The 24570-nt window shown below is 44.8% G+C and overlaps 1 protein-coding gene across 1 annotated transcript; it reads left to right on the top strand.

Annotated features, from left to right (window-relative positions):
• Positions 1-16268, top strand: DDX47 (DEAD-box helicase 47). The gene is made up of 12 exons (XM_014610918.3): positions 1-108; positions 239-332; positions 2369-2557; positions 4235-4306; positions 5076-5194; positions 6591-6662; positions 6885-7001; positions 10085-10231; positions 10527-10664; positions 13881-13951; positions 14159-14288; positions 14391-16268. The coding sequence occupies exons 1-12, from the start codon at positions 43-45 to the stop codon at positions 14520-14522; spliced, it is 1347 nt and encodes a 448-aa protein (XP_014466404.2). The 5' UTR covers positions 1-42; the 3' UTR covers positions 14523-16268.
• The last annotated feature ends 8302 nt before the right edge of the window (positions 16269-24570 follow it).

Below are 24570 nucleotides of genomic sequence, written 5' to 3'. Positions count from 1 at the left end.
GGGACAGGAGACTATCGGGCCGGGTCAAAGGTGAAGCTCAAGATGGCGGCGGGTGAGGAGCAGGGGTCCGTGGAGGTGGCGCCGGAGACGCGAAGCTTCAAGGAGCTGGTAAGAGGCGCGAGTTCCCGTGCTCCACCCCCCCCCTCCCTCTCGTCTGCCCGCAGCAGCTTCCACTCGCGTGGGAGCCGAGCCGGACGGTCGCGGGTGGTCGCTGACGCGTGTCCCGCCCGGCGCGCAGGGGGTGACGGACGTGCTGTGTGAGGCTTGCGACCAGCTGGGCTGGAAGACGCCGACCAGGATCCAGATCGAGGCCGTTCCGGTAGCGCTGCAAGGTGAGCGCGGGACCCTCAGGCCGGGGGTTAACTGTCACGGGCTTCGAGCCCATCGGGGAAGAGGGGCCTGTGGCACGTGCAGCCCCTGAGCCTGGCAGCCCGGGCTTCCCGCCGTCAGTGCTGGAGGCTGCCAGGGGAGAGGAGCAGTGGGGAAAGCCCTGACCCAACCCCTTCATTCTGCCTTCCAGCCTCCACTCGCTGCCCCTGTGGGACACTGATCAATGGACCTGTGGGCTGGCCCAGCCAGCAGCGGCAGTTATGTCTCGGGGGCACACCTGCACCAGACTGGCCTTCACACAACACTGGGGCAGGTCCATGTTGGGCTCAGACCAGCCGTGTGTATCAGATCTAGTGCGTGGGGGCTGGACCAGCCTGGGCACCACATGCAGTGCACCCTGTCCTGAAATAAGTGCCATGCAGGGCTGGAGCCAGCGCATGCTGCATGGAGCATCCATCTGGGCCATGCGCTGTATGTCACATCTGTGCTGAACCAGCCCTGAACACTAGATCTGGGGCGAGTCTGGATCAGACCCCTTGGCTGGCCCCACACACTGGATTCGGCCCACAGGGCTAGTCTAGCACAGGTGCCACATTCAGTGTGTGCCCCAGGCCAGCATCAAGCATGATGTGTAATATGTGTTACAAAGTAGCTTCATGCACAGTTTGCCCTGTGCTGCATACCCCCGCAGGGCGCAGGCCAGTGTGCATGCTACGTCATGATCCAGCCTGCAGTCCAGCTCTGTGCCCTTAAGCCAGATGAGTTTGATGCCCCTGGTATATGTAGAGCTGGTCAGGGAAGGATTTTGTGGGAGGTTTTCTCTTGTTTTATTTCCTTTTTGTACAAATGAAATGTGATTTTTTTTTTTTTTTTTTTTTCTAAACTCGACCTGAGAACTCCTGTACTTGCATCTTGATTTGTAGAGTGCTCTCATCAACTGGATAATGAAAAAGGAACAGTAAATGAAAAAAAAAAAGTCATGTTTTTCACAGTATTTACATGATAAAGAGAAGAGTGAGCCATAAAATAGCTAGTGAAGTCTTTAAGGCACAGGGGTCAAATTCACCTGGCCCTGCAGACTGGATGAGGTTCTCTGGGCTGGTCTGCAGGTCAGATCTGGCCACACCAGTTCCAGTGGGGAGGGCTGGTCTGGTGGGATGCTGTCCTGCCTGCATGTTCCCTGTGTTGGTATCCTGCACCTCGAGCAGCTTGCGCTGGCCCCACTTTAGGGCTTGTGCTGTAAATGGTGCGTAGGCTAGACTTGGTGCTACAAGCGTCATCTCTAGGGCCAATCAAGATTAGGCCCCAGGTTGTCTGTGTGCCAGAGCCAGCACCTGGGACTGTCCAGCAGGGCACCACAAACAACTCACATCCTGTGCTAGTACCCCAGTGCCATAGGCAGCCCCCATGGCACCAGATCCAGCACAAACCCTGCAGTGGGGCTAGCATGTGGTGGACAGGTTGAACCTGGTGCCATGGGCACTGTCCATGATGCACAGGGGGCCAGTATGGGGCACCTGTTGCATGAAGTGCTTGGCTGGACAGCCCTGCAACCTGGGTCCAAACTGGCCTTGGAACCAGAGTGCATGTTGTTGTGATGTGGGCACTGCTTGCATCCTGGACCAACCCCCTGTACCACAAGCACCATCTACAGTGCAACAGTGCAGAGTCCAACCGAAGCACCGGACCAGCTGTAACGGCAGGATCATGCCACTGCATGGGCCATATGTTTGATATCCCTGCTGTAAAATTTTACCTGGGCCCCAACAGGACAGTAGAAGGAACCCAGGGGTCAAGTTAGAAGTCAGGTACAATTGAAATCGCTTCATTCAGATTCTGCAGACATGTCCCTCTGGTGCTCTGTTCCTCATACCCGTCACTATGAATCTAATTTTTCCACTCTTCTGTGGGGCCTCCTCATACAGATCTCTCAAGTCTTCTTATGAGAGGTTTTCCTCATGTGCCTCAACCTGATGCTGCATGGGAACCTGTTTCTGGATCCAGCAACAGGCTGATCCCTTCATCTCACTGTTCATAGGTCGTGATGTCATCGGACTGGCAGAAACAGGTTCTGGGAAAACAGGAGCTTTTGCTTTGCCCATACTTCAGGCACTATTGGAAACACCCCAGCGATTCTTTGCTCTTGTCCTTACACCAACCCGGGAGCTGGCTTTCCAGATTTCAGAGCAGTTTGAAGCTCTGGGATCTTCCATTGGTGTCCAGAGTGGTGAGTGGCCCTTGTAATGGGCTTTATGGTTCTACAGTATTGGGATGTTTGGAAAGTTGGAGGGGCTAGCGTTGAAAGTCAATAGTGTTACGTTATCAAGCGGATTAGTGAAGAATATGCATATGGAATGAGGGGAGATGAAGGAAGTGTGTGCTGCTGGAGATCAAGAGGAGAGAATTGGGGCTGGAGAGCAGAGCATTGGGGAGAGGGGGTACCACACAGTAGTACCATGTTGTTCATTACAGAAAAGAGCATAAAGCAATCTGTAGATTCTCTGATGGGCACATTCAAGCAGTAGCCACTTCCCAGGAAGGGAATGGGCAAAATCACTCATAACTTATGTTAAGTTGTTACAGGTTTCCTGATTTTCTCTGTTTAAAAATCCCAAATTCTCTGAATTAAAAAAAATAAAAAATAAATCCCAAGCTCTCTGATTTAAAAACCTAAAATCCACATTTTCTGTGATTTAAAATGAAACACTCTGTGTATGTGTGTGTGTGTGGCAGTTGAACACAATGTTTTATTGAGATATTTACAACTTTAAAGCAATTTGGAAGTCTACCTGTGCCTTAATCATTATAATAAAATAAATTCTAAATACCTATTGGGGGGAGGGCGGGGGGCAGTTCATAGAAAATCAGAGCTTCCCCTGCCCCCTTCCCTTACCAGGATGTGGGTCAGCTGCCATGGTCTTCTTCCCCCTCCCCACCCAACAGCTTTGTGGCAGTGAACAGCCCTGCTTTGCCAGTGCCCTTCCCTGCCCCCAGCCCCTGTAGTATATGAAGAAGGGGGTGGGCAAGGGGGGTATGGGAAGGGGGTGGGCAAGGGGGGGTATGGGAACAGGTGACATTTGGGAGTGCAAGGTGGGGGTACAGGCCTCACATCTGGCAGGTGGGGCAGGCACAAGCAAGTGTGTATGTGGGGGGCGGCACATGCCACCTCAGATTTCTGCCCCCACAGTGAAGCGTGGGGTTGCAGCCAGGCAGGACCAGCTCTGGGAAGAGCTCTTTCTGAGGTCCAGCAGGTGGGACCCGGTATAGGAGGGAGGGAACGCTGTGCCACCATGGCCACCAAGGTGAGAGGTGGCAGCACAGAATTATGCCCCCTGCTGCTGCTGGGCAGGCAGGGTGTGCCTGTGCTCCCTCCCCCCACCCGACCACTACATTACCTATGCCTCGCCTTTACCACTGTAGATTTACCTGGAGGGAGCTGCTCTGTACCACACTGTCTGGTGCCCCCTGATCATGCTCCCCCACCAGCCCCAATAATTTCTTGGAGGCTAGAACTCTGCTAGCCTGCAAGGGGAAACCCTCAATTTCATGGATTTTTCTCCCTTAAAGGAGAAAGTTGTGTTTTTCCGTGGCAAATGGAAAACCCAGATCCCTGGTTGTCAGCAGTCTATTTGACTTGGCCACTATCACTAAATTAAATAGGATAATTCACATCCATCAAGGTTATTTCTGACTGTCTTTGCAGACTCTTGGCATTCATAGACCTTTTGGTTTGTTTGTTTGTTTGTTGGTTTTTAACCTTATTTAATTGAAATATGTGGTCTTTACTTCCTTGGGGGAGGGATGTGTACTAGATGTGAGCAAAAAGAGGCGCGTTGCTGATTATAATTTTGGCTTGCATTAGTTTTGTTTAAGAGAAACTCACTCTGTTCTTTTGGACTTACAGCTGTTATCGTGGGTGGAATTGACATGATGTCTCAGTCTCTGGCATTAGCCAAGAAGCCACATGTTGTAATTGGTAAGAAATTAACCTGTAGAGTAATGAGGAGAATCCATTCAATGACATGGAATACTGGCAGTCATAAATTCCTAAAGGTTTGAGGAAGAAACAAGGATTGCAATCTCATCATGTTGCAGTGGTGCCCAGCCTTTGGCCCCATGGGCCACATGAGCAGTGCCAAGTCAGTCTGTAAGGCAGATCCAGTCTGTGGACCTGATTCTGCCTCACAGTGTTTGGAAATTGGCAGTGGTGTAGTGCTGGCAGTGTGAATTACCACTGCTCTACCACAACCACATTTCTGGATGTGTGGGGAGCCCCATGGGCCAGATCTCTTACCAATAAAGTATCATTTTTCATGACACACTTGTGTGCTACAAAAGTGGCACTAGTTTGCTATGGCACACCCTTTGGAATTGCTGACCCAAATACTACAGTCTTGTTCCAAAATTGTTAATTTAAGTTACTCTGGGGACTGCCGGGAATTCAAATATCATTGTTTTGCTCCTCTCAGAATAAGTCTAGCCTAGCCTGTTTTGTCCATTTATAAAGGAATTTTCCTGCTCTTCTAGGAAAATTGTGGACGTGGGGAGCTCTTCTGTTGCAGCTGTTCCCTACTTTAGTTTCTCACAAAACACCTTCAGTTCCCACTACAGCTCCCTACTCTTGTGGCGGGTTCTACCATCTTGGGCAAAAGAAGCAAACAGAATTCTTAATTGTTATTAGTTGCATTCAGGGAAGGCTTTCCCATGCTCTACCTCCTTTACCTTTCTCTTTTGTTTCTTCGTAGCAACACCAGGCCGTCTGATTGACCACCTGGAAAACACAAAGGGCTTTAACTTGCGAGCTCTCAAGTACCTGGTTATGGATGAAGCTGACCGAATCCTCAACATGGATTTTGAGACAGAGGTGAGTTATCCACCTATTGCCCTTTACAAATTGTCTGATTAATAAAACCAAGAGCATCACATGGAGGAGTTCTGACATTAGGACTTAATAGGAAAATTAGATCCTTGCTGTAGTTTAATTAAACTTTGAATATTCAGACCAAATTCTACAGATAGAATTATTTTTTAACTAAATTCCGTGGCATGAATTAAAAGACTCAGAAATGATCTAGTCTTTGTTAAACTCAATATATTGAGTTTTTCCATAAGTGTTTGTCATCTTGTGGTGTTATCTAAAAGGAAACACTGTTGTATTGCTAGCTTTTTTCATTTGTGGGCCCCTTTGGAAATTTCAAACAGAGGTACACACCCCTTTGAATTGTAAGTGTGGGTACTCACATACTTTTGATTGATCAGAGTCAGCTTTCTGGGACCCTTTAAATAGGTTGAAAACCACTGCTGTAGGCTTTTGTATCTTTTGTTTTCCAAGGTCTGTACTGTCCCCCCCATCTCATCACAGGAACCCTTGGGAGCATTTCAAAAGGGCAGCAGCTTGTACTAATTGTGTGTGAAGGACCTGAGAACAATTCAAATGCAGCAAACCAGCATTTTAATCCTGGATGAAAGAGGGTTAAAGTGAGTGGTTTACTGAAGAGGTTCCCAAGCTTTGGGCTGTGGCCCGCTACCAGGCCATGAAGGGTTGGCTCCTGGGGCTGCTGGGAGTCACATGTGAGGTTAAAGCTGGATGGCGAGGCAGCCCTGAAAGGGAGGCAGCTGGTGCCCGCTCCCACCACCATGGCCATGCCTGTTGAGGCACTGCCCATGCAGCAGGTACCGAGGCCCATGCCGGGCCAGGCAGAACCCCCCAGCCCCACCTGCAACTGGGAGCAGGCTGATGCAGGCATAGAAACGCCCAGGGCAGAAGGCGGGGTGGTGACTCTGCTGCTTGCTTCTAGAGAAGGCAGTGGAGCCCTCCCCTGCAGGGTCCCCCACTGCCTGCGGCTGTGGTGCCCCAATCCAGTCCTTGCAACCTCCCACCCCACGTAAAAATTAAATTTAAATATTTAAATTTAAATATGTAAGTTAAATTGAAATACGTTTGCTGGTCCACAGTATTAAAAAGGTTGGGAACCAGTGGGTTACTGCATGCGAATTGTTCTCAGCTCTTTGACAACAATTAGAGCATACCAGTTGTTGTCCTTTGGAAAGGGCTCCAAGTCTTTGTCAAGTGTTTACACCCTTAATGTTCTCTTTTGTAAAAGGAAGAAAGGGTTTATTATGGTTGCCACTACTTCTAGAATCAGACCTGTTAGGATGTGCCCTTATAACCATGTGCTCTGTCAGAAACGTTTTGTTTGTTGAAATGCTGGTCTTGACTTCTTTAGAGCTTAACAGCTTTCCTTTTCCCTTCTTTACAGGTGGATAAGATCCTGAAAGTGATTCCTCGGGACAGGAAGACATTTCTTTTTTCTGCCACCATGACCAAGAAGGTGAGAGCATGGTAGTGTACATTGACTCAGATTTTTCCAAGGCAAATGAATGTCACATACTCCTTGATAAAAGAAGCCAGGATGGTATAGCTGTATCTTAGGAGTATTGCTAAGGATGGGGTATTGCTAAGGAGTATCTTAGGATGATATAGCTGTATCTTAGGAGTATTGCTACTGTGGGCTCAATGTTGGGCTGTTAATAATTTGATCTTGTTCACTTAGGTGCAAAAACTCCAGCGTGCTGCTCTGAAGGACCCTGTAAAATGTGCTGTTTCCTCCAAGTATCAGACGGTTGAAAAACTGCAGCAGTATTACATTTTCATCCCCTCCAAGTTCAAGGTAAAGCCTCCCTGCTGTTTTTGTCCCTGCTTCTTTTTTCATCCTCCTTCCTAGTTCTCTTTTTCCCCCACCAACTTTTTTTAGCATATGGTTGAAGTTTGTTTTCATGTAGCACAGTGGTCACCAACCAATGAATCTCGATCCACTGGTAGATCTCGGAGCCTCTTGGAGTCTATCTGAGGCTGGGGTGGGGTGGCTGAGTGCATGCATGAATGCACCCCAGCCCAGCAGATCAGTCCATGGGGGAGGAGACGGGTATGGGTGGGCGCGCTAGATCAAGGCCCCTGTGATGAGGGACAGTGCCACAGAGGCAGGATCAGGGGTAAGTTGAGTGGGGCCCCGGCCGGGTGGGACTTACCTGCTGGGGAGGTGTGCCCTTAAATACTTCTTTCTCCCTCTGTCTCGATCTACCCCTTTGTCCTGTACACACTACAGTGTGTTGTATAAGGTTCTGCTCCTAGCTAGAGTTTGGGCCTGATGTAACCCCCGGTGAAACTGACAGGAGCCCTTCCATTTCAGTGGGGATTGGGTGAGGCTCATAGGCAGTAATGCAAGACAGTGAAGTAGCATTTTCTCTTCCTAAATACTGGAAGGTCCTCGTGCTTGCTCAGAGTCCTCCACAGCTTCACCTCCGGGAAGTGTTCAGTGAGCAGCTGCCCACAATGAAATGCTGATAATGGGGCATAACACATTCCTCTGCTTTCATTTACAAAAATTGAATCTCTGTGGGAAAGTTCTGGAAGATAACTACTCCTATCTCACTAATGAGTGGATGGTAATATCTACCCTCCTTCACATCTCCCCCCTGAGTGCTTCTTATCAAAGGATTGCTTTCAAGCCATCTCTTGCAGAAGGCTGACATCAGTGAAAAAACCCAACATCACCTCAAATGTGCAAGTGCAGGCTTTGGACACCTGAGGAAACAGGTGTTTCAAGATTGCAACACCAGATCCAAAACCAAGCGTATGGTTTATCAAGCAGTCGTGATCTGCACCTTACTGTACGGAGCTGAGACATGGACAGTGCACAGGAAACATCTCAAACCACTAGAGAAATACCATCTGTTGGACCCCGACTCCATGTGGCACCCAACGACTAGGAAGGCAACGGTCCAATTGCCCGTGGATCCTGTCGCTCATTAGCGAAAGCAGAACACAAAGCAAACACCAGGACACATTGCTCACAACATCTTTATTCAGAATGGAGACAGCTTCGGACAAGCTCCCTCACCAACAGAATACAGGGAGCAGCAGCAAACAATGTTTTTTTTTTTTCCCATATTTATACACTTTGGTTTATACTCATTAACATTCACTCTACCCTCGCCCCTCCTATGTTCCACCCATTTCTCCTCCCATCTCAAGCTTCACCTCTGTTTACTGTTTGTTTCATTAGCATTGAATTGGCTATGTATTCCATTCGTTTACATGCCTTTTTGCCATGAGCGTATGTCTAAGGCCACGAACGCTTTCAGTCAATAGGCGGACTTTGGAAGTTTCTTTACCAATCACCATCCACCCTTTTGCATTTGTTCATCTTGGTTACATGTTATCTTCCACATTCTAATCTGTTTTCTGTCCTAGGTTGTGCCATCCCCACCCTGTTTGGGCCCCTGTATCTTATCTCGTTCCTCGCTATAGCTGGTTCACAGCACTTGTTGCTTTTTCCAGAAAAATGGTTAACACAATGACAATGGTTACCTGACATAAACAAAATCTTATATTTCGCAACAATCCTATTATACGATTAAAACTACTTGCCTAAGCATCTGCAAGGTTATTTTAATATACCATTTTGCCTTGTGGTCAGCAGCTTTTCTGAGCCACAGGTTAAAGCCTTGTTTCAGCTGCAAATCCAATGCTCCCCAATAAGCCAAACTATTGTTACACTAACGCTATCAATGCTGCAGAAGATAGTTGGAATCCAGTGGGAAGACCGATGTAGTGTTAGCGTTCTCTTGCAAGCAAACACCATGAGCACTGAGGCGATGATCATCCAACATTAACTTCACTGAGCCAGCCACATTATCCAGATGTTTGACTCCAGAGTACCACAGCAAGCTTTATTCTCCCAGCTCAGTCAACGCATATGCTCAAGAGGAGTGGAGAGAAAGCGCTTCAAGAACATCCTCAAGGCCGACTTGAAAACATGCAACATCAATATCAACTCATGGGAGACTATTATCCAGGACTGTCCCAAATGGAGGAAAAGTCTGCTGCAAGGATCTCAGGACTTTGAAACCTTATGGCGACAACAGGAGATGGAAGAGCAGGAGCGGCAGAAACAACATGCTGTGGACTGAATCAAAAACCCAGAGCCACCCACCTTGCATGGAAACGTGCCCAAGCTGCAATGGAGTCTGTCAATCCTGGATCAGCCTGGTCAGCCATCTTCAGACCCACAGATAAGACAATCATGGAAGATAATCACCTTGACTGGGAGGGATTGCCAATGATCTACTCTTCTTTACATCCCTCCCCAAGGGCTTCTTATCAAAAGACTGCTTTCAAGTTTACTCATTTGAAAATCGCATTGGAGTTCTCTGGTTAATGGGAACTGCTGCTAGGATGAATGTTTACTGCAGTTGATATAGGCCAGTGTTCACCAACCAGTGGATCTCGATCCACTGGTACATTTCGGAGCGTCTTGCAGTAGATCTTGGAGTCGATCTGAGGCTGGGGTGGAGGGCTGAGTGCCCACATGCATGCATGTGCATGCCCCAGCCCAGCAGGACAGTCTGTTGGGGAAGGAAGGAGCAGGGGCTAAATTGAGGCCCCCGCGGTGAGGGACAGTGCCGCAAAGGCAGAAGCAGGGGTAAGCTGAGTGGGGCCCCAGCCAGGTGGGATTTACCTGCTGGGGAGGTGGTCCCCCAAATAATTTTTTTCTCCTTCTGCCTAGATCTGCCCACCCCCACACCGTCCCTCCCCACAGACTTACCTGCTTGGTGGGGGATGGCAGCACACTGTAGATCTTGGGTTGCCTTTAAATGCCAAAGGTGATCTCCTACTTAAAAAGGTTGGAGACCACTGATGTAGCACCATATTACTTTAGTGTTTGTCATCTCTTTTCTTGATCCTCCACAGGACAGTTACTTGGTTTATATTCTGAATGAACTGGCTGGAAATTCCTTTATGATATTCTGCAGTACCTGCAATAACACCCAGAGGACTGCTCTCGTGCTTCGTAATTTGGGGTTCACTGCCATCCCTCTCCATGGACAAATGAGTCAGGTAGGCATCACCTCCTAGACTATGGATATATAGGAAGAGGCAGTATGCCATGCCATGGCCAACTCTTTTTGGGACCATAAAAAGTGTGCAGTATTGGCTCTTCAAGGTTTATTTACCAAGGGTGATGCTAAATTCCAATTTAACATTTTATTTGGAGTAACTCATACTGTGTATAGAAGGATGGGAAATTACCGGTATGTAACAACAGCAGGACACTGTCAGGCTCTCTCTCTTTTGTTTGTTTATTCTGGGATTGGTTTGTTTGCTTTAATCATCATTTTTTCTGCTCCTCCAGAATAAACGACTAGGGTCCCTGAACAAATTCAAGGCAAAGACACGTTCCATTCTGCTAGCTACAGATGTTGCAAGCAGAGGTTTGGATATCCCACATGTGGACGTGGTGATAAACTTTGACATTCCCACTCACTCAAAGGTGAGAATCCTATAAAGAGTGTCATAAGATACAGCCTTGGAGTTTGCTACAAAGAATGGAAGACTTTTTTTTTCTCCTTTTCTTCCCTCTCCTGTTTTGGTGACTTGAGCTCTAGTTCATACTTGTCCTGATTTCAAGCTGTACTGCTTCCTTTCTGACATGATAGTAATGGTCACTGGCCATTTTACTTGGTCTTTTCCTTTGTGGGGGGGCTTGGGGATGTTGGTCTGAACTTGGAGAGGAGGTGTCTAATAAGCAAGAATTCTGTTCTCCATCTTTTTTTGTATGTTAATACATCTATGTGGAAGCAAGACAAAGGAGACCTATTCAAGTGTCATTTTGAATCAGGTTAAAAGAACATCAACTTTGGAATTTGAATGTAATTATTTCCAAAAATTAGTCTCAGAAAGCCTCACTGCATCTCCCAAATTAAAAAAGGAGAGTATTTTATCAGCAAGAAAGAAACTGACTATTGAAGATAAATTGTTGGAAATTATTTCTGTATTGTAATGTCCTGTTTAAAGCTAGCACAAAGTTCAGGACCTAGTATTCTGCAATATTCCACATTCTTTCCCATCATGTTCTTTGTGTAGTAGGCACATTGCAAACAAATAGAGCACAGTTCTTTTTCTAAAATTGTCCTCATGCTATGAAAAAGACCAAAAGTAAATTGGGAGAATAGACCTGCTTCCCCATCTAGTCTTAAGTTTTTTTTTTACTAGACCTTCAGAATGTGGGCTCTGGAGAACAGAAGTGGAAGTGGGATTTACAAATCGTTTTCAAATACCTGAAGAGCAATTAGAGAGAGGATGGTGATACCCTTTTCTCTGTGACCATAGGGGATGGGACTAGAAGCAATGGCCTCAAGCTATAGCAGAGGACATCTAGGTTGGAGATTAGGAGGAATTTTCTGACTGAGGCACTCAGGCATTGGAACAGGCTACCTAGAGAAGTGGTTCTCCATGCTTAGAAATTTTCAAGAGCAGGTTGGACAAACACTTGGCCGGGATGGTTTAGTTGGGGAGTAGGGGACTAGACTAGATGACTTTATGAGGTCCCTTCCAGGCTTCCTTTCCTACAATCCTATGAATGTGAACCACATCATAATAGCATCTAGATAAGCATTTTGCAATTGAGTGGGTGCTTCTACATGTGTGCTTTAATTTGCAGTAGGCTGTTTTACTGTGCTGTAAAGCATCATGTAAAAAACCGTGACATAAATTTAATGTGCAGTAAAATAGTGTACTATGCATTAAGTGTCACTAAAAAAGTGTACAAGTGCACTATTGTGCATTAGCACAGCCTAATGCACCTTAATTTAGTACCTCACATTGGAGTTACTGAATTTCATGCACACTAGAAAAGGCACATTAATGCACACGTAGATGCATCCCATATGTCATAAACCAGTGGTACTTTAACCCCCACTCCATCCTCCCCTCCCAAATGTTCTCATAGTAGCAGGAAACATCATGCTGACCCACTGTACATCTCCATGTAGGTTCTTCCAAACCAAAAGCAGCATAGATTCTGCTCCAGTAATTGCACTGCTCACAGAATTATACTAAAATGAAGAGTTGATTAGTATAGCAGCAATGTTGCATTAAGATGGTTGTCCTACTTCCAGTTCAATAAAAGTGCGTGCAGAGCTAGTTTGAGCAGCTGTATGGGTTCTCCTGTACAGACAGCAGCACAACCGTACTCGCAAGGTGCTGCACTGCAGTTGCCTAGTTCTCCCTCTCGTCAGAGCTTACTGCACTACAGAAATTGCATGGGAAAGTTGTCAGTAAATTTAAGCTGCCTTAGCAGCTGGAAATGATCTTGCACTATATAACCAACAAGCATCCAGTATATATAAAAGCTACTGAACCAGTTCATCCTCTTTGCCCTAGAGCTTGCCCTCTAGTTAGATGCTGTTCCCCACAGTATGTTCTCACATGTTCTTCTTGATATTGAACAATTCTAAACGAACTTGCAGTTCCCTTAGACTATTCCATTATCCCCATAACTGGATTCAGGTATCTTATAACTAGGCTTGGCAGAATTCTATTTTTATTTTTTAATACTTTTGACATATAATATTGAGGTTTATTTTTAAGCATTTGTTTTTATTTTTATCAATTTTTTAAAATTAAATTAATAATATAAAGATCCCCAGTTGCCCCAGGATAGCAAATAAAAAAAACAACGAAAAGACCAAGAAAACACCAAAACTTGTATTCTTTCTAGTTGGAATCTTTCTATCTACGTACCAGTCTTACCAGTTGCCCACTTCACCACGTCTTACACTCTCTCCCTGGTTTTCTGCAGCTGAGATGTTCTGCTTGGGCATCAGGAACTCCTCAGTACTGCTTCCTACACCTTCCTCCAGGGCTTGAATACTCTTCTCCCCCTCCTCTGGCTTTGGGTAGAGGTTTGTAGTTTGTTTTCACCCTCCAGCCCCATTCTCCATACCTATGAACAGGCAGCTAATTACTTAACTGAGTCATTAGGCCATTTTCCTCTTTAAGGAGATGGCCTCTGTTCTGGCCTGCGACTCCCTTCTGTTCTTTCCGTCTCTTTCCGATTTATTAAAGATGGATTTTTTTTAAATTTTGTTGTTGTTGTTGGTCTGTAAGCACGAGGTGAAATCAACATTTATAGACATTTACCAATAAACATTGAATTCTGCCAAGTCTACTTATAACTCTAACCTTATTTTATCATGATTTGATTTTTTTTGACTGTCAGGAAGGAATGGACTGTTCTTACCATAATGCCACCACTCAAGGCATGTCTGCACATCACCCTATGTCGCCAAAGCAACATGCTGTCACTGCAGCATGTCGCTATGGCGATGTAGGTCTGTATGTGACCGGCAGCTACTTCACTGTAATGGCATGCTCCTCCACTTTAGCACCCTGCTATGGCAAAGTAGCAGCAAAAACTAACAGTGCACTATGCTCACAGTGCAGTATGGGCATTTACTTCACTGTGCTTTAGTACTTCCAAAAGGGCAATGTGGCTGCACCCATAGAGAGGTTAAAGCCAAAGATTCCTTCCATCAGCCAGTATCCTCTGTTTGTAGGGCCACTACTTATATTTCTCCATGGGGTATATAAATCCTGGCTATGTTTGTCCCATCATTTATGGTTTCTTTAATGTCCCAGAGAGATTGTTTTCTATCCTGAAAGTGTCAGAACACATCTTATTGCTGACTGAGGTATTTGTTCTCAGGATTACATTCACCGTGTGGGGAGGACAGCTCGAGCTGGGCGATCTGGCAAATCCATCACCTTCGTCACACAGTAAGTAACCTGTGCCTGTCTCCTTCTTTCATTGTATTCCAGAGCAGGCCACGCCTGTCTCCATCCTACCTGAGTATCAAGTGCCCTTCCCACACTGAAGAGAAGTGGAGTTTGGTATGGTGTGCTGGGGTCTCTCTCGGTTTTGGAGAAGGAAAGAACCAAAGCATTTGCAGCAAGACTGATCTGGGTTGGCTTTCATTTTTCCAGGTATGATGTTGAGCTGTTCCAGCGCATTGAGCACCTGATTGGCAAGAAGCTGCCAGCATTCCCCACACAAGAGGAGGAGGTCATGATGCTGACAGAACGTGTGGCTGAAGCCCAGAGATTTGCTCGCATGGTACATGGCATTTTTATTCCCTAACAGTCTCCAGTGCTCTGACATTTTTCTCTCTGAATAAGAATTGTTCTTAGCAGTTTCTTTTCCTTGGTTTTTGTGCAGGAACTGAGGGAGCAAGGAGAGAAAAAGAAACGATCCCGAGATGAGGTCAATGACAACGACGACACGGAAGCAGCCACAGGGGTCAGGAACAAGGTGGCTGGTGGGAAAAAGAAGAAAAGGAAATTGCATTAGCTTCACACTTAAATGTTTTTTTACCACCTTCTCTCAGGCTGCCTGGGTTGTGGGGAGTCAGTGTAGTAAGCTGTATCCCTAGCAAACTAAAAAGCTCTGGAATTGCCCATCTTTGATTGGTAGTTCATCTGGAAAGATGTCTGTATCACTTACTTCACCAGCACCTTCATCAGTTGCAGGCTGAACCCATATCTTGGTAGTACTCTGGAATCAGCTTCCCTTCAAAGGGTAAACATTTTGGTGATGTTGATTCCCTGTCTAGTCCTGCAGCTGAGCTGTCCATATGGTTCTGGAAGTAGCTGTGTCTTTACACAGGGCTGAATAAGAAATACAGGCCTGTAAGAAAAGACTAGCAAGGTGGGGAAAGTCTCTTGTTCACTTGCCATCCAGATTCTTGGGAACACCTCTTCTCTCAGAACTTTTTATAGAAACAATGTGGGGGGAAGACTCCTTAGTCTCCTAGGCATGGATAAGGCATTGCGATACAGGATGCTGACCTTTGACAGAAAGGTTCTTGCTCTAGAGAAAATTGCAAATATAGTTTGGTTGTAAAAAAAAAAAAAAAAAAAAAAAAAAAAAAATATCTTTGGGTTTGTCTTATATCTTGTTTTGCTATTTCTGCTAGCTTCCAAAGCCATCTGTTCTATAAAGCTTCCTTCCTTTTATGTCAAATTTCCTACAGTGCACCTACACATGTACATATTTAATTTGAGCCATCACAGTGCCTTCTGTGGCAGTGATGTTTTAGGCACCCTAGTGCACTGTTCCCAACCCCCCATTCCCCAGCTTCAGTGTAAACACAGCTTCCAGCCACAGAGGAGCTGCACTGGGTCTGGGAAGCTGGAAGTTGCTTCTACATTGCTGCCATTATTCCGCTGCCCAGCCCTAACACAGCTCCACTTTGGTTGGAAGCTGCACATAATAACACAGACTTGGGGAGGGGGAGGAAGGGTGGAGAGAAGTGGCAGCAGCGTGGACACAGTTTCCAGTTTCCCAGCCCCTGGCACAGATTCCAGCTGATTGGTCCCCAGCACAGTTCTTTGATGCTCAGCCCCAGTGTGGGCACAGGCACAGACAAAGCTCTGTAGACTGAGTCCAGTGGCTCTGCAGATCCTATGTTGTCAACTCAAGCTTTGTTTTAAGTCATCGTAAGCCTTTCTCCTTTGTATAGTAATATCTGAAAGCCAACACAAGGGGGCACAGTTTACATAATTAAGTAGCAATGCCCTGTGTCCTGAAGTAGCTGTAAAAAGCCCTCTGATGCTATTTTTCCTCTTAACATTTTAGTATTAAATTTAAGGGAGCACAAGAGAATTTCTCTAAAAGTGGAAGAACAGACCAGGAGATTTGTGCTAATATGAGCAAATAAGAACTGTAGTCATTAACTGTCTTTAAAAAAAAAAAGGGGAGGGGTGAGGGGGGGCTACTTTGTGAGCAATTAAATAATAAACCTGTGTAATTAAAAATGGTAAGACCCTGGAGCTTGAGTTTTATAGGCAATTCTGACTTTCAAAAGACAGTAATTCCAAACTGGAATAAAAATAACATTTCCTAGGGAATGAAAATTCTAGATGCCTTCTGAGCCAAGGCCAGCAAAATGTTTTCCAATCATGTCAAAGCATAATATAAAACACTTAAAATGTTACTATGTATTATCAGAATTTTTTAACTTGTTGAATATTTTATCAGTTGGCACATTATTCCACAAAGTGTTTGGAGTAAAACTGTGTTTTCTAATACAGGAAACATTTTATGTTCTTTTTTTTTTAAACCAGATCCAGTGTCCATAACTAGATGGCATTTCTGTCTATAATATAAGGTGCCTGCTCTCTTCCATAATACTTATCACTAATCTTTGACTGTCTCTGCAACAATTTGCCTGCTAATTAGTATCCTGTACCACTTGTTGAAACTAGATCTCCAAGCAGCTTCAAATGGCTCTGCTCTACCAGATTCTCTTTTCCCCACAGAAATATTATTGCCTTTGAGGCTAGTGTAAGTTTCAGATCTTGAGAAATGCTGCAGTAGAAAGGAAGTTTATGCAACTGGAAAGAGGTTTATATTTTTTCTTAGAGACCTCCAGGTGCTCTTAAGATTTTACTCATCTTGAGTATGTTAGATGGATACTAATATTAGATGGACAGTGAACTGCTACGGTAACATATTTCTCATCACTGTGATGGGTATGACTTGCCAAAGTCACAGGCAGTCTGGCAGAGCACTTGAACCCAGGTCTCCAAGCTCTCAGATGTGATCTCACCACTGAGATAAACTTTTTTTGCCTTTTTGAATCTTTAAACTGCTTATTTTTCCCTGAGACCGATACAGTTAGACTCACAGTAACTAAGCCTCACTTTATAGATGGGGTATATATGAAAAACACAAAACCACGTCAGAAACATGTCTTTAAATCCAGGACACAACATGTGCAAAGTGTTGGACTTGTTAGGGAAGATGTGTGTAAGATATGTCTATCCAAATATTGACAGCAGTGAAATAAGTTTATGGGAACGCCTGCATCCTGTGGCTATTTATAGTACAACAAAAGGTTTTTCCAAGACATAAGGTAGGATTGTAATCTCATGTAGGATGTACGATTACCATTTGTACTGGAGCTACCTGTTTTCAGCCACTTAAAGCAGTTCTTCCCAACTGTGGAGTTTCCAGATGGGTGTAAAGAGGTGGGGCAGAAAAGCAGTAGTGCTGGTAGATAGAAGCTGAATGACCCTGCATCCATTCTGCCCCTCCAGTTGTGAACACCATCCTTAACATCCACGTTGTCCCCTTCCTTTAGTGGCTCCCTAACAGCTTGCCACAAGCATAAACTCAGTAGTGAGCAATTCAGTCCTACACTATTAACAAATTATGTTCCTGCTTTGAGTAAAAGAAGCAAACACCAGAGATAAGCATAAATTATAATGGGATTAAGTGAAAATAAAATGGTAGAAAAACTTGGCATCTATGCTGGGACACGATACTTGGAGGAGTAAGGAGCTTCTTATTGCCTGACAATTGCTATGCCAACATGTTTCGCAAACAAAAATGAAATAATGTGAGGTTCATCTTGGGATGTGATCTCATCAAGTTTTACAAACTGAGTAGAGTTATGCCTGTTGGTCAGTACATTATTGGAATCCCTCCAAGGAAAACCCTGTTATAGTTGGAAGTGGTGGTGATCTGACTCGATGGTAAATTTTTGCCTGAATTAGTGTGTAATGGTAGTATAGCACAGCATTAAGGGGTATTATCATACCGAAAGAGATCTGGGGCTTCTTTTGGATGAGAATTTAAATGTAGCTTGGAGAAGATGGGGATGAAATGGGTTCTTTCTTCTGACAGGGGATGGACTTTTCAGTTCATCACATTCCTGTCCGTAGCAAACATTTGCAATGGCAAAGGGAGAATTGTCATATTTGAACTCTGAGGGATTTAAAATCTGCTTCATGTAAGTTTCAGAAGGAATTGCAAGAAAGAAGGAAGCTTCACATTTCAAAGGAGAAACCACTCCTAGTAAAAAAGTACCCAGTGTTTTTGAAGAGAGAGGAGCAATTAGCCCCTCCCCTTGGCTGGAATGATAAACTATAGTAATCCTAGAATTAGAAAACCAAAGGTCTTCCCCCACCCACATTCTTATGTGCGTCTTGCCTCGCCTGTCACAGGTATGTGTGTTATTTTCAGCTAAAAATACCTCCACAAGCTTGAGTGGTAGAAAGTTTCTTGGTATGATCATGCCAAGTGGACGATTGTAACTGAGGTAGAAGAGGGAGTGGGGAAGTACAATGGCTCTCTATATTTTGTTCCAGAGAGTAGAGTTCTAATCCCACGCAAATTTTTGACGACATCTATATCTGACCTGATAAGATAACTAGGAAACGTATGAGACAAGATTGGCTTTTCTGGGTGAAGAGTAAATATTGCTTTATTCTTGGCAGACATTGCTGGCAACGTGGCTACTAAGCATCACATTTAAGACAGGCATCAGACTTTAGCACATCATGATGCATAGGTTAAAGTTTGATCATTGCAACCATTGAGTCTGCTTCTCACATCTAAACTTTGGTCCCAAGTAATTTGAACTTTTTCAAGCTTTGAGGTTTAAGAGTAACCTGAGGAAGGACTAAACTTCTGAAGTATTGTGGGCATTTGGTTTTATTTCACAATTACTTTGTTTTGTAAAGGGAAGGTGATTTCATAGACATTAGGGCTGCAAGGGGCCTTGGAAGATCATCGAATCCAGCCTCCTGCCCCAGGGGCAGGAAGTCAGCTAGGGTCAAAGGATCCCAGCAAGATAAGCGTCCAAACGTTTTTTAGAAGAGTCCAGAGTAGGTGCTTGCACCACTTTTGGAGGGAGTCAGGGGCTCAGGAAAGGGGCCTTTGTTTCCATATAACAAAGGTAACACATGGAGGCAACTTAAGAAAAGTTATGAGTGGTGAAGTGAAACAGCATTGGTCATCAGAGCCAGAACCTGAGCCACCACACTGGCCTCAAGAACATATGGGACCATCTTGGACCACATCCCACTGCAAGGAATGTGAAATGGGTAATCCTCTTTTTAATCAATGGTCCCTAACTTACGCTGTATTTTATGGTGTAGTCCAACCTGGATCATTCATATCTGGATGATAGGCAATCTTCTGCCAAAGAAGCAGGTTGCAAAATAAAGGATGAGCTATGCATGTACTTGCTTCAGCTTTTTACTCCAAAGGGTCTTACTTCTCTACTCAGCTGGAACTCATCAACAATCCCACACAACTAATTGGAGAAGCAGTGCCCTTTGAAGGAAAATTCACAGCAATCACTTAAAGCACCTGGTGGCTCCCTGTAGCTGTTTGCTGCAGCTGTCTTATTTGCAAGTCTTTATCTTTGTGAGAGCTACAGAGTCTCATTCCCACATTATTCAACTTCTGCTCTATATAATATACAGTGAAGAGAAATCCAACACTGGAGGGGACCTTGAGAATAACAAATGATTAGGAGCTTGAAGGGATTGATTTATGAGGGAAGACTGAAATAACTAAGCATTCATAGTTTTGCCAAATACCTCTAGAAAATGGGTAAGTACCTACAAGTGTTCAAAAGGTGTAAGCACTTAGGAAGGAATGGAAGGGATCCAAGTTTCAGCTGGCTGGCTTGCCAGAGAAAAACATGCATATGCCAGTATTTGTTCCAAATAAATTTCTGGCTTTTATGTGATGGTGTTTTCACTAACTTCCTCAAACATTCAAATGAGTGATTAATTCTTGCCAACACTACAGAGCAGAACTCTTGTGAGGGCTCATGTGAAACAGGTTTTGTATAGAATCTGGTGCCAGAAGTGTCCATTTGAAATCTGATAAGCATCCTGCTTAAAAAGTTTGCTAATTGATAAGGAAGTGGCAATACTAATAACTAAACTTTTCTGGTCAGACATGCTACACGACTAGCAAACAACATAATTGTTTCCATCACAACCCAGAGGCTGAATCATCTTTTAATGTTTGAACCTAAGGTATGAACTTTTCTAAATCCAAGCAGAATTTGTTTTTGTAAACAGAAGAAGGGGCTCTGTGTATTAAAATCCATTTGAATGACTTAGCCATTTTAATGAGGGTTATATGAGCAGTACAAGTGAAACTAATGGGATTGAGTTTCTTTCCAACAGAGAGGGCTGTTAGACTGAAATATCCTGTCAAAGGAAATGTTTTCCATGTGAAATTCTTAAAACTGGTGGGCAAGGCTTAAGGGTTTGATTATAGTATGGGGCTGCTGCTGCTGCCATGCCATGGGTCAGAGCAGTGAAGACATCTTACTATATTTCCAGAGGTGATTGTTTGATTTTGCTTTATGTTCATGCCAAAGGCCATCCCCATTAATTGTTGAGGCTTCAGTCAGAAGGGGTCAGATGTGATACTAGCCACATCAGTCTTCTGTGTACCATTGATTACAGACACTGGTGTGCCTCAGTCAAACTAAGTTAATGGGCCACTAGGCTCTGGTGAACCTTGATGTTTCTTGTCAGAGCTCTGCTGCCAGCTCTATGGTGCCAGAGCCCCTAGTGATGGCCTGATGTCTGCTTGGAGTTGTTTTTTTTCTGAGTTTTGGTACATGTGCTCCCAAGTGACAAGTTCTGCTGGGAGAAGCCCTCCTCTGTAAATCGAGCTGCAATCAGACAAGGGGCTTTCATGGTAGAACTACCATCGCCAGGGAAAGGGGACTGATCATTCATACCTCCAGCCAATTTAGCTACACCAGCAAATAATACATTCATAGGATGGTAATATGATGATAGCATAACTACTGCCACTGGGAGCCACCATCAGTTGCAACTAACCCTTGGCTTAGGTGAGAAGCTGCCACCTGTCAGGCTTAACTAAACTCTTTGACTGTGGAGGTGACTGGTTTTCTGCCTTAATCTAGGGCTGGTCAATTTAGACATGGGTACCAAATGTAGTAGGGGCAGCCTCTGTGTGGTACATAGCAGATCAGGGAAGGGGCAGGTAGCACGGCAGCAGACAGGGCAGAAGGCAGAAAGCCAAGCAACAGATTAGGCAAGAAGCACAGAGCAGGAAGCAAAAATACAGAGCAGTTGTTTGAATACAGAGCACAGGGCAAGGAACAGACAGCAGATTGGGCAGGAGAAGAGGATGGGAGCAGCACTTGGGGAGGATACAGGACTAATTGGTAGCACACCTGCCAAATGAGTTGGTTCCCAGTGCCTTAATTGCTAGGTTAGTCTGTCCTTTTCTGGTCCTTGCCAGTTTGCATGCCTTAAATTCAGGTGGTGCAAGCCACCTGAAATGCTCTATGACGATTCCACCCTGAGCTAACTCCTTAGCAGTCCAGTCGCAGCTCAAGAGGAAGAATGTGTTTTTGCAATACTGCATGAATCTCACATTATTGATCAGCCTGTCCTGGAGAGGAAGGGAATTTACGAAAGGAAGTGCCTTGATAGAGGGTTTAACAGTTTCATTTAAACCTATCATGAACTTTGTTATCTCCTTATCTTCTATATGCTCTCTTTTAAAATATAACTGCCCATTTGCAATTTCACCAAAGCCTACCATCTTATCCCCTTTTGGAAGAGAAAAGTGAAACTGATCATCCTGAGACCCAGTTTATCCCCATAATAATTGCAGTGCAACAATGGCTGTTGAGAACCATGAAAGCTTCCTCCATGCGTAGATAGGTCTACTGCCATGTACTTGGATGGGTCAAGTTCCAAGATGGAAAAGGAGTTCAGTCTTTTCAGTCTGGTTTAGACCATTACTTTGTGTCTCTGAAAAGCACAAACATTAGCAAAACTGACAATTGTTCCTAAGTGACTGAAAAAACTATAGTGTTTGACCAAAAACAAACAAACCCCAAACAATGAAAACAAAAAACAAAACCAGTTTTCTGCCCCAAGGAGCCTGCAATTTGAGAGGCAAAAAATGGGACAGTTGTTCTGAAAAGGGGTATGTGATGGTCATTGATGCTTAGAAGGTACTGAGAAAAATAGCAATGTCTGGAGGATAGATTCCTCCCTACCAAGCTTGCCAGTATGCTTTACTGAGCAGTCATTCCCTGGTAAGGAAAGACTTTTAGCCACTAGTGACCTGAGGCCAAACTGGAATCGGATGACCTGGAGAAAAGAGAATTTGTCTCCTTTGCTAGTCTTTCTGTTCTCACTGTGACTGGCAAGTAAGCAAGCATCTATTTTGTTGAAATTCCATGTAATTCTTGAGTTGTGATGGAAACAGAAGTCATGTTGATCCTCCAAACAAACACTGTACACACCACAGAGTTTTTGTATGAGGTTCTGCTCCTAGCTAGAGTTCAGACCTGATGTAACCCCCAGTGAAACTGATAGGGGCCCTTCCATTAATTTCAGTGGGGATTGGGTGAGGCTCATAGGCTGTAATACAAGACACACTCAAGTAGCATTTTCTCTTCCTAAATACTGGAAGGTCCTCGTGCTTGCTCAGAGTCCTCCACAGTTTCACCTCCGGGAAGTGTTCAGTGAACAGCTGCCCACAATGAAATGCTGATGATGGGACATAACACATTCCTCTGCTTTCATTTACAAAAACTGAATCTCTGTGGGAAAGGTCTGGAAGATAACTATTCCCACCTCACTAATGAGTGAATGGTAATATCTACCCTCCTTCACATCTCCCCCCTGAGTGCTTCTTATCAAAGGATTGCTTTCAAGCCATCTCTTGCAAAAGGCTGACATCAGTGAAGAAACCCAACATCACCTCAAACGTGCAAGTGCGAGGAAACAGGTGTTTCAAGATTGCAACACCAGATCCAAAACCAAGTGTATGGTTTATCAAGCAGTCATGATCTGCACCTTACTGTACGGAGCTGAGACATGGACAGTGCACAGGAGACATCTCAAACCACTGGAGAAGTACCATCAATGCTGCCTGCAGATCTTTGGAATCCAGTGGGAAGACAGATGTACTGTTAGCATCCCCTTGCAAGCAAACACCATGAGCACTGAGGCAATCATCCAACTTCAACTTCACTGAGCCAGCCACATTATCCAGATGTCTGACTCCAAATTCCCACAGCATGTTTTATTCTCCCAGCTCAGTCAACGCATACACTCAAGAGGAGTGGAAAGAAAGCACTTCAAGAACATCCTCAAGGCCAACTTGAAAACATGCAACATCAACATCAACTGATGGGTGACTATTATCCAGGATTGTCCCAAATGGAGGAAAAGTCTGCTGCAAGGATCTCAGGACTTTGAAACCTTATGGTGACAACAGGAGATGAAAGAGCGGGAGCGGCAGAAACAACATGCTGTGGACTGAATCAAAAACCCAGAGCCACTCACCTTGCATGGAAACATGCCCAAGCTGCAATAGTGTCTGTCAATCCTGGATCAGCCTGGTCAGCCATCTTCAGACCCACAGATAAGACAATCATGGAAGATAATCACCTTGACTGGGAGGGATTGCCAATGATCTACTCTTCTTTACATCCCTCCCCTGAGGGCTTCTTATAAAAGGATTGCTTTCAAGTTTACCATCAGTGCTCTCTGGTTAATGGGAACTACTGCTATGCTGAATGCAGTTGATGTAGGCCAGTGTTCACCAACCAGTGGATCTCGATCCACTGGTAGATTTTGGAGCCTCCTGGAGTCGATCCGAGGCTGGGGTGAAGGGCTGAGTGCCCACATGCATGCAGGTGCATGCCCCTGCCCAGCAGGTCATTCTGTTGGGGAAGGAAGGAACAGGGGCTAGATCGAGGCCCCCATGGTGAGGGACAGTACCGCAGAGGCAGGAGCAGGGGTAAATTGAGTGGGACCCCAGCTGGGGAGGACTCACCTGCTGGGGAGGTGTTCCCCCAAATAGTTTTTTCTCCTTCTGCCTAGATCTGCCCACCCCCATGTCTTCCCTCCCCATAGACTTACCTGCTCGGTGGGGGATGACAGCACACTGTAGATCTTGGGTTGCTTTTAAATGCCAAAGGTGATCTCCTACTTAAGGTTGGAGACCACTGATGTAGGCCATGAGTGCTCAACTAAAATGTTCCTAGTCTAGGACTCTCCTACCATGCATTGCTCCTCCCACTGGCTCTTGAGAAGCCTTAAGTATGTCAGTGCTGAGGGCAGCTACTGTAAAATTATCTGGCAGCATTTAGCAAAATAAAATGGTCAGGGGTATTGTGAGCAATTAGCAGGGGGTAGGAATCTTTCACTTCTCAGCTGTTTTGGGGAGATGAACTGATATGGTCAACAGCCCAGCAGACTAGACTGGGGATGTTGGTTCAGGGAAAAAAACAAAAGCAGAATTTAAAGGTGGGGGAGGAGGTGTTTTGGTCAAAGAACTTGAAGTTTGGAGCTCTCATCTCCAGGGATCCTGATTTTCCTGATAAAACGAACAAACAAAAAATCCCCAAATTTTTGGTTTAAAAAAAAAAAGTAACCCCAAATCCACATTTTTCTGTGATCAAAATGAAATACCACTAATATGTATTTATGTATGTATTGCTAGTGTTTCATTTTAATAATGGAAAAATGTGGATTTGGGGTTACTTTTTTTTTAACCTGAATATTTGGGAATTTTTTTTTTTTAT

The sequence above is a fragment of the Alligator mississippiensis genome, chromosome 4, assembly GCF_030867095.1.
Source record: "Alligator mississippiensis isolate rAllMis1 chromosome 4, rAllMis1, whole genome shotgun sequence".
Taxonomy (NCBI): Eukaryota; Metazoa; Chordata; order Crocodylia; family Alligatoridae; genus Alligator; species Alligator mississippiensis.
Note: the sequence above shows the minus strand (reverse complement) of the source record. Positions and strands in the feature narration are given on the sequence as shown.

Bases quoted from the DNA above. Each gene is read 5' to 3' on its own strand.
- DDX47 (XM_014610918.3), top strand. From the start codon at position 43: ATGGCGGCGGGTGAGGAGCAGGGGTCCGTGGAGGTGGCGCCGGAGACG. The intron at 4,307-5,075 runs GTAAGAAATTAA...GTTTCTTCGTAG, and splicing joins GAAGCCACATGTTGTAATTG to CAACACCAGGCCGTCTGATT. The intron at 6,663-6,884 runs GTGAGAGCATGG...TTGTTCACTTAG, and splicing joins CTGCCACCATGACCAAGAAG to GTGCAAAAACTCCAGCGTGC.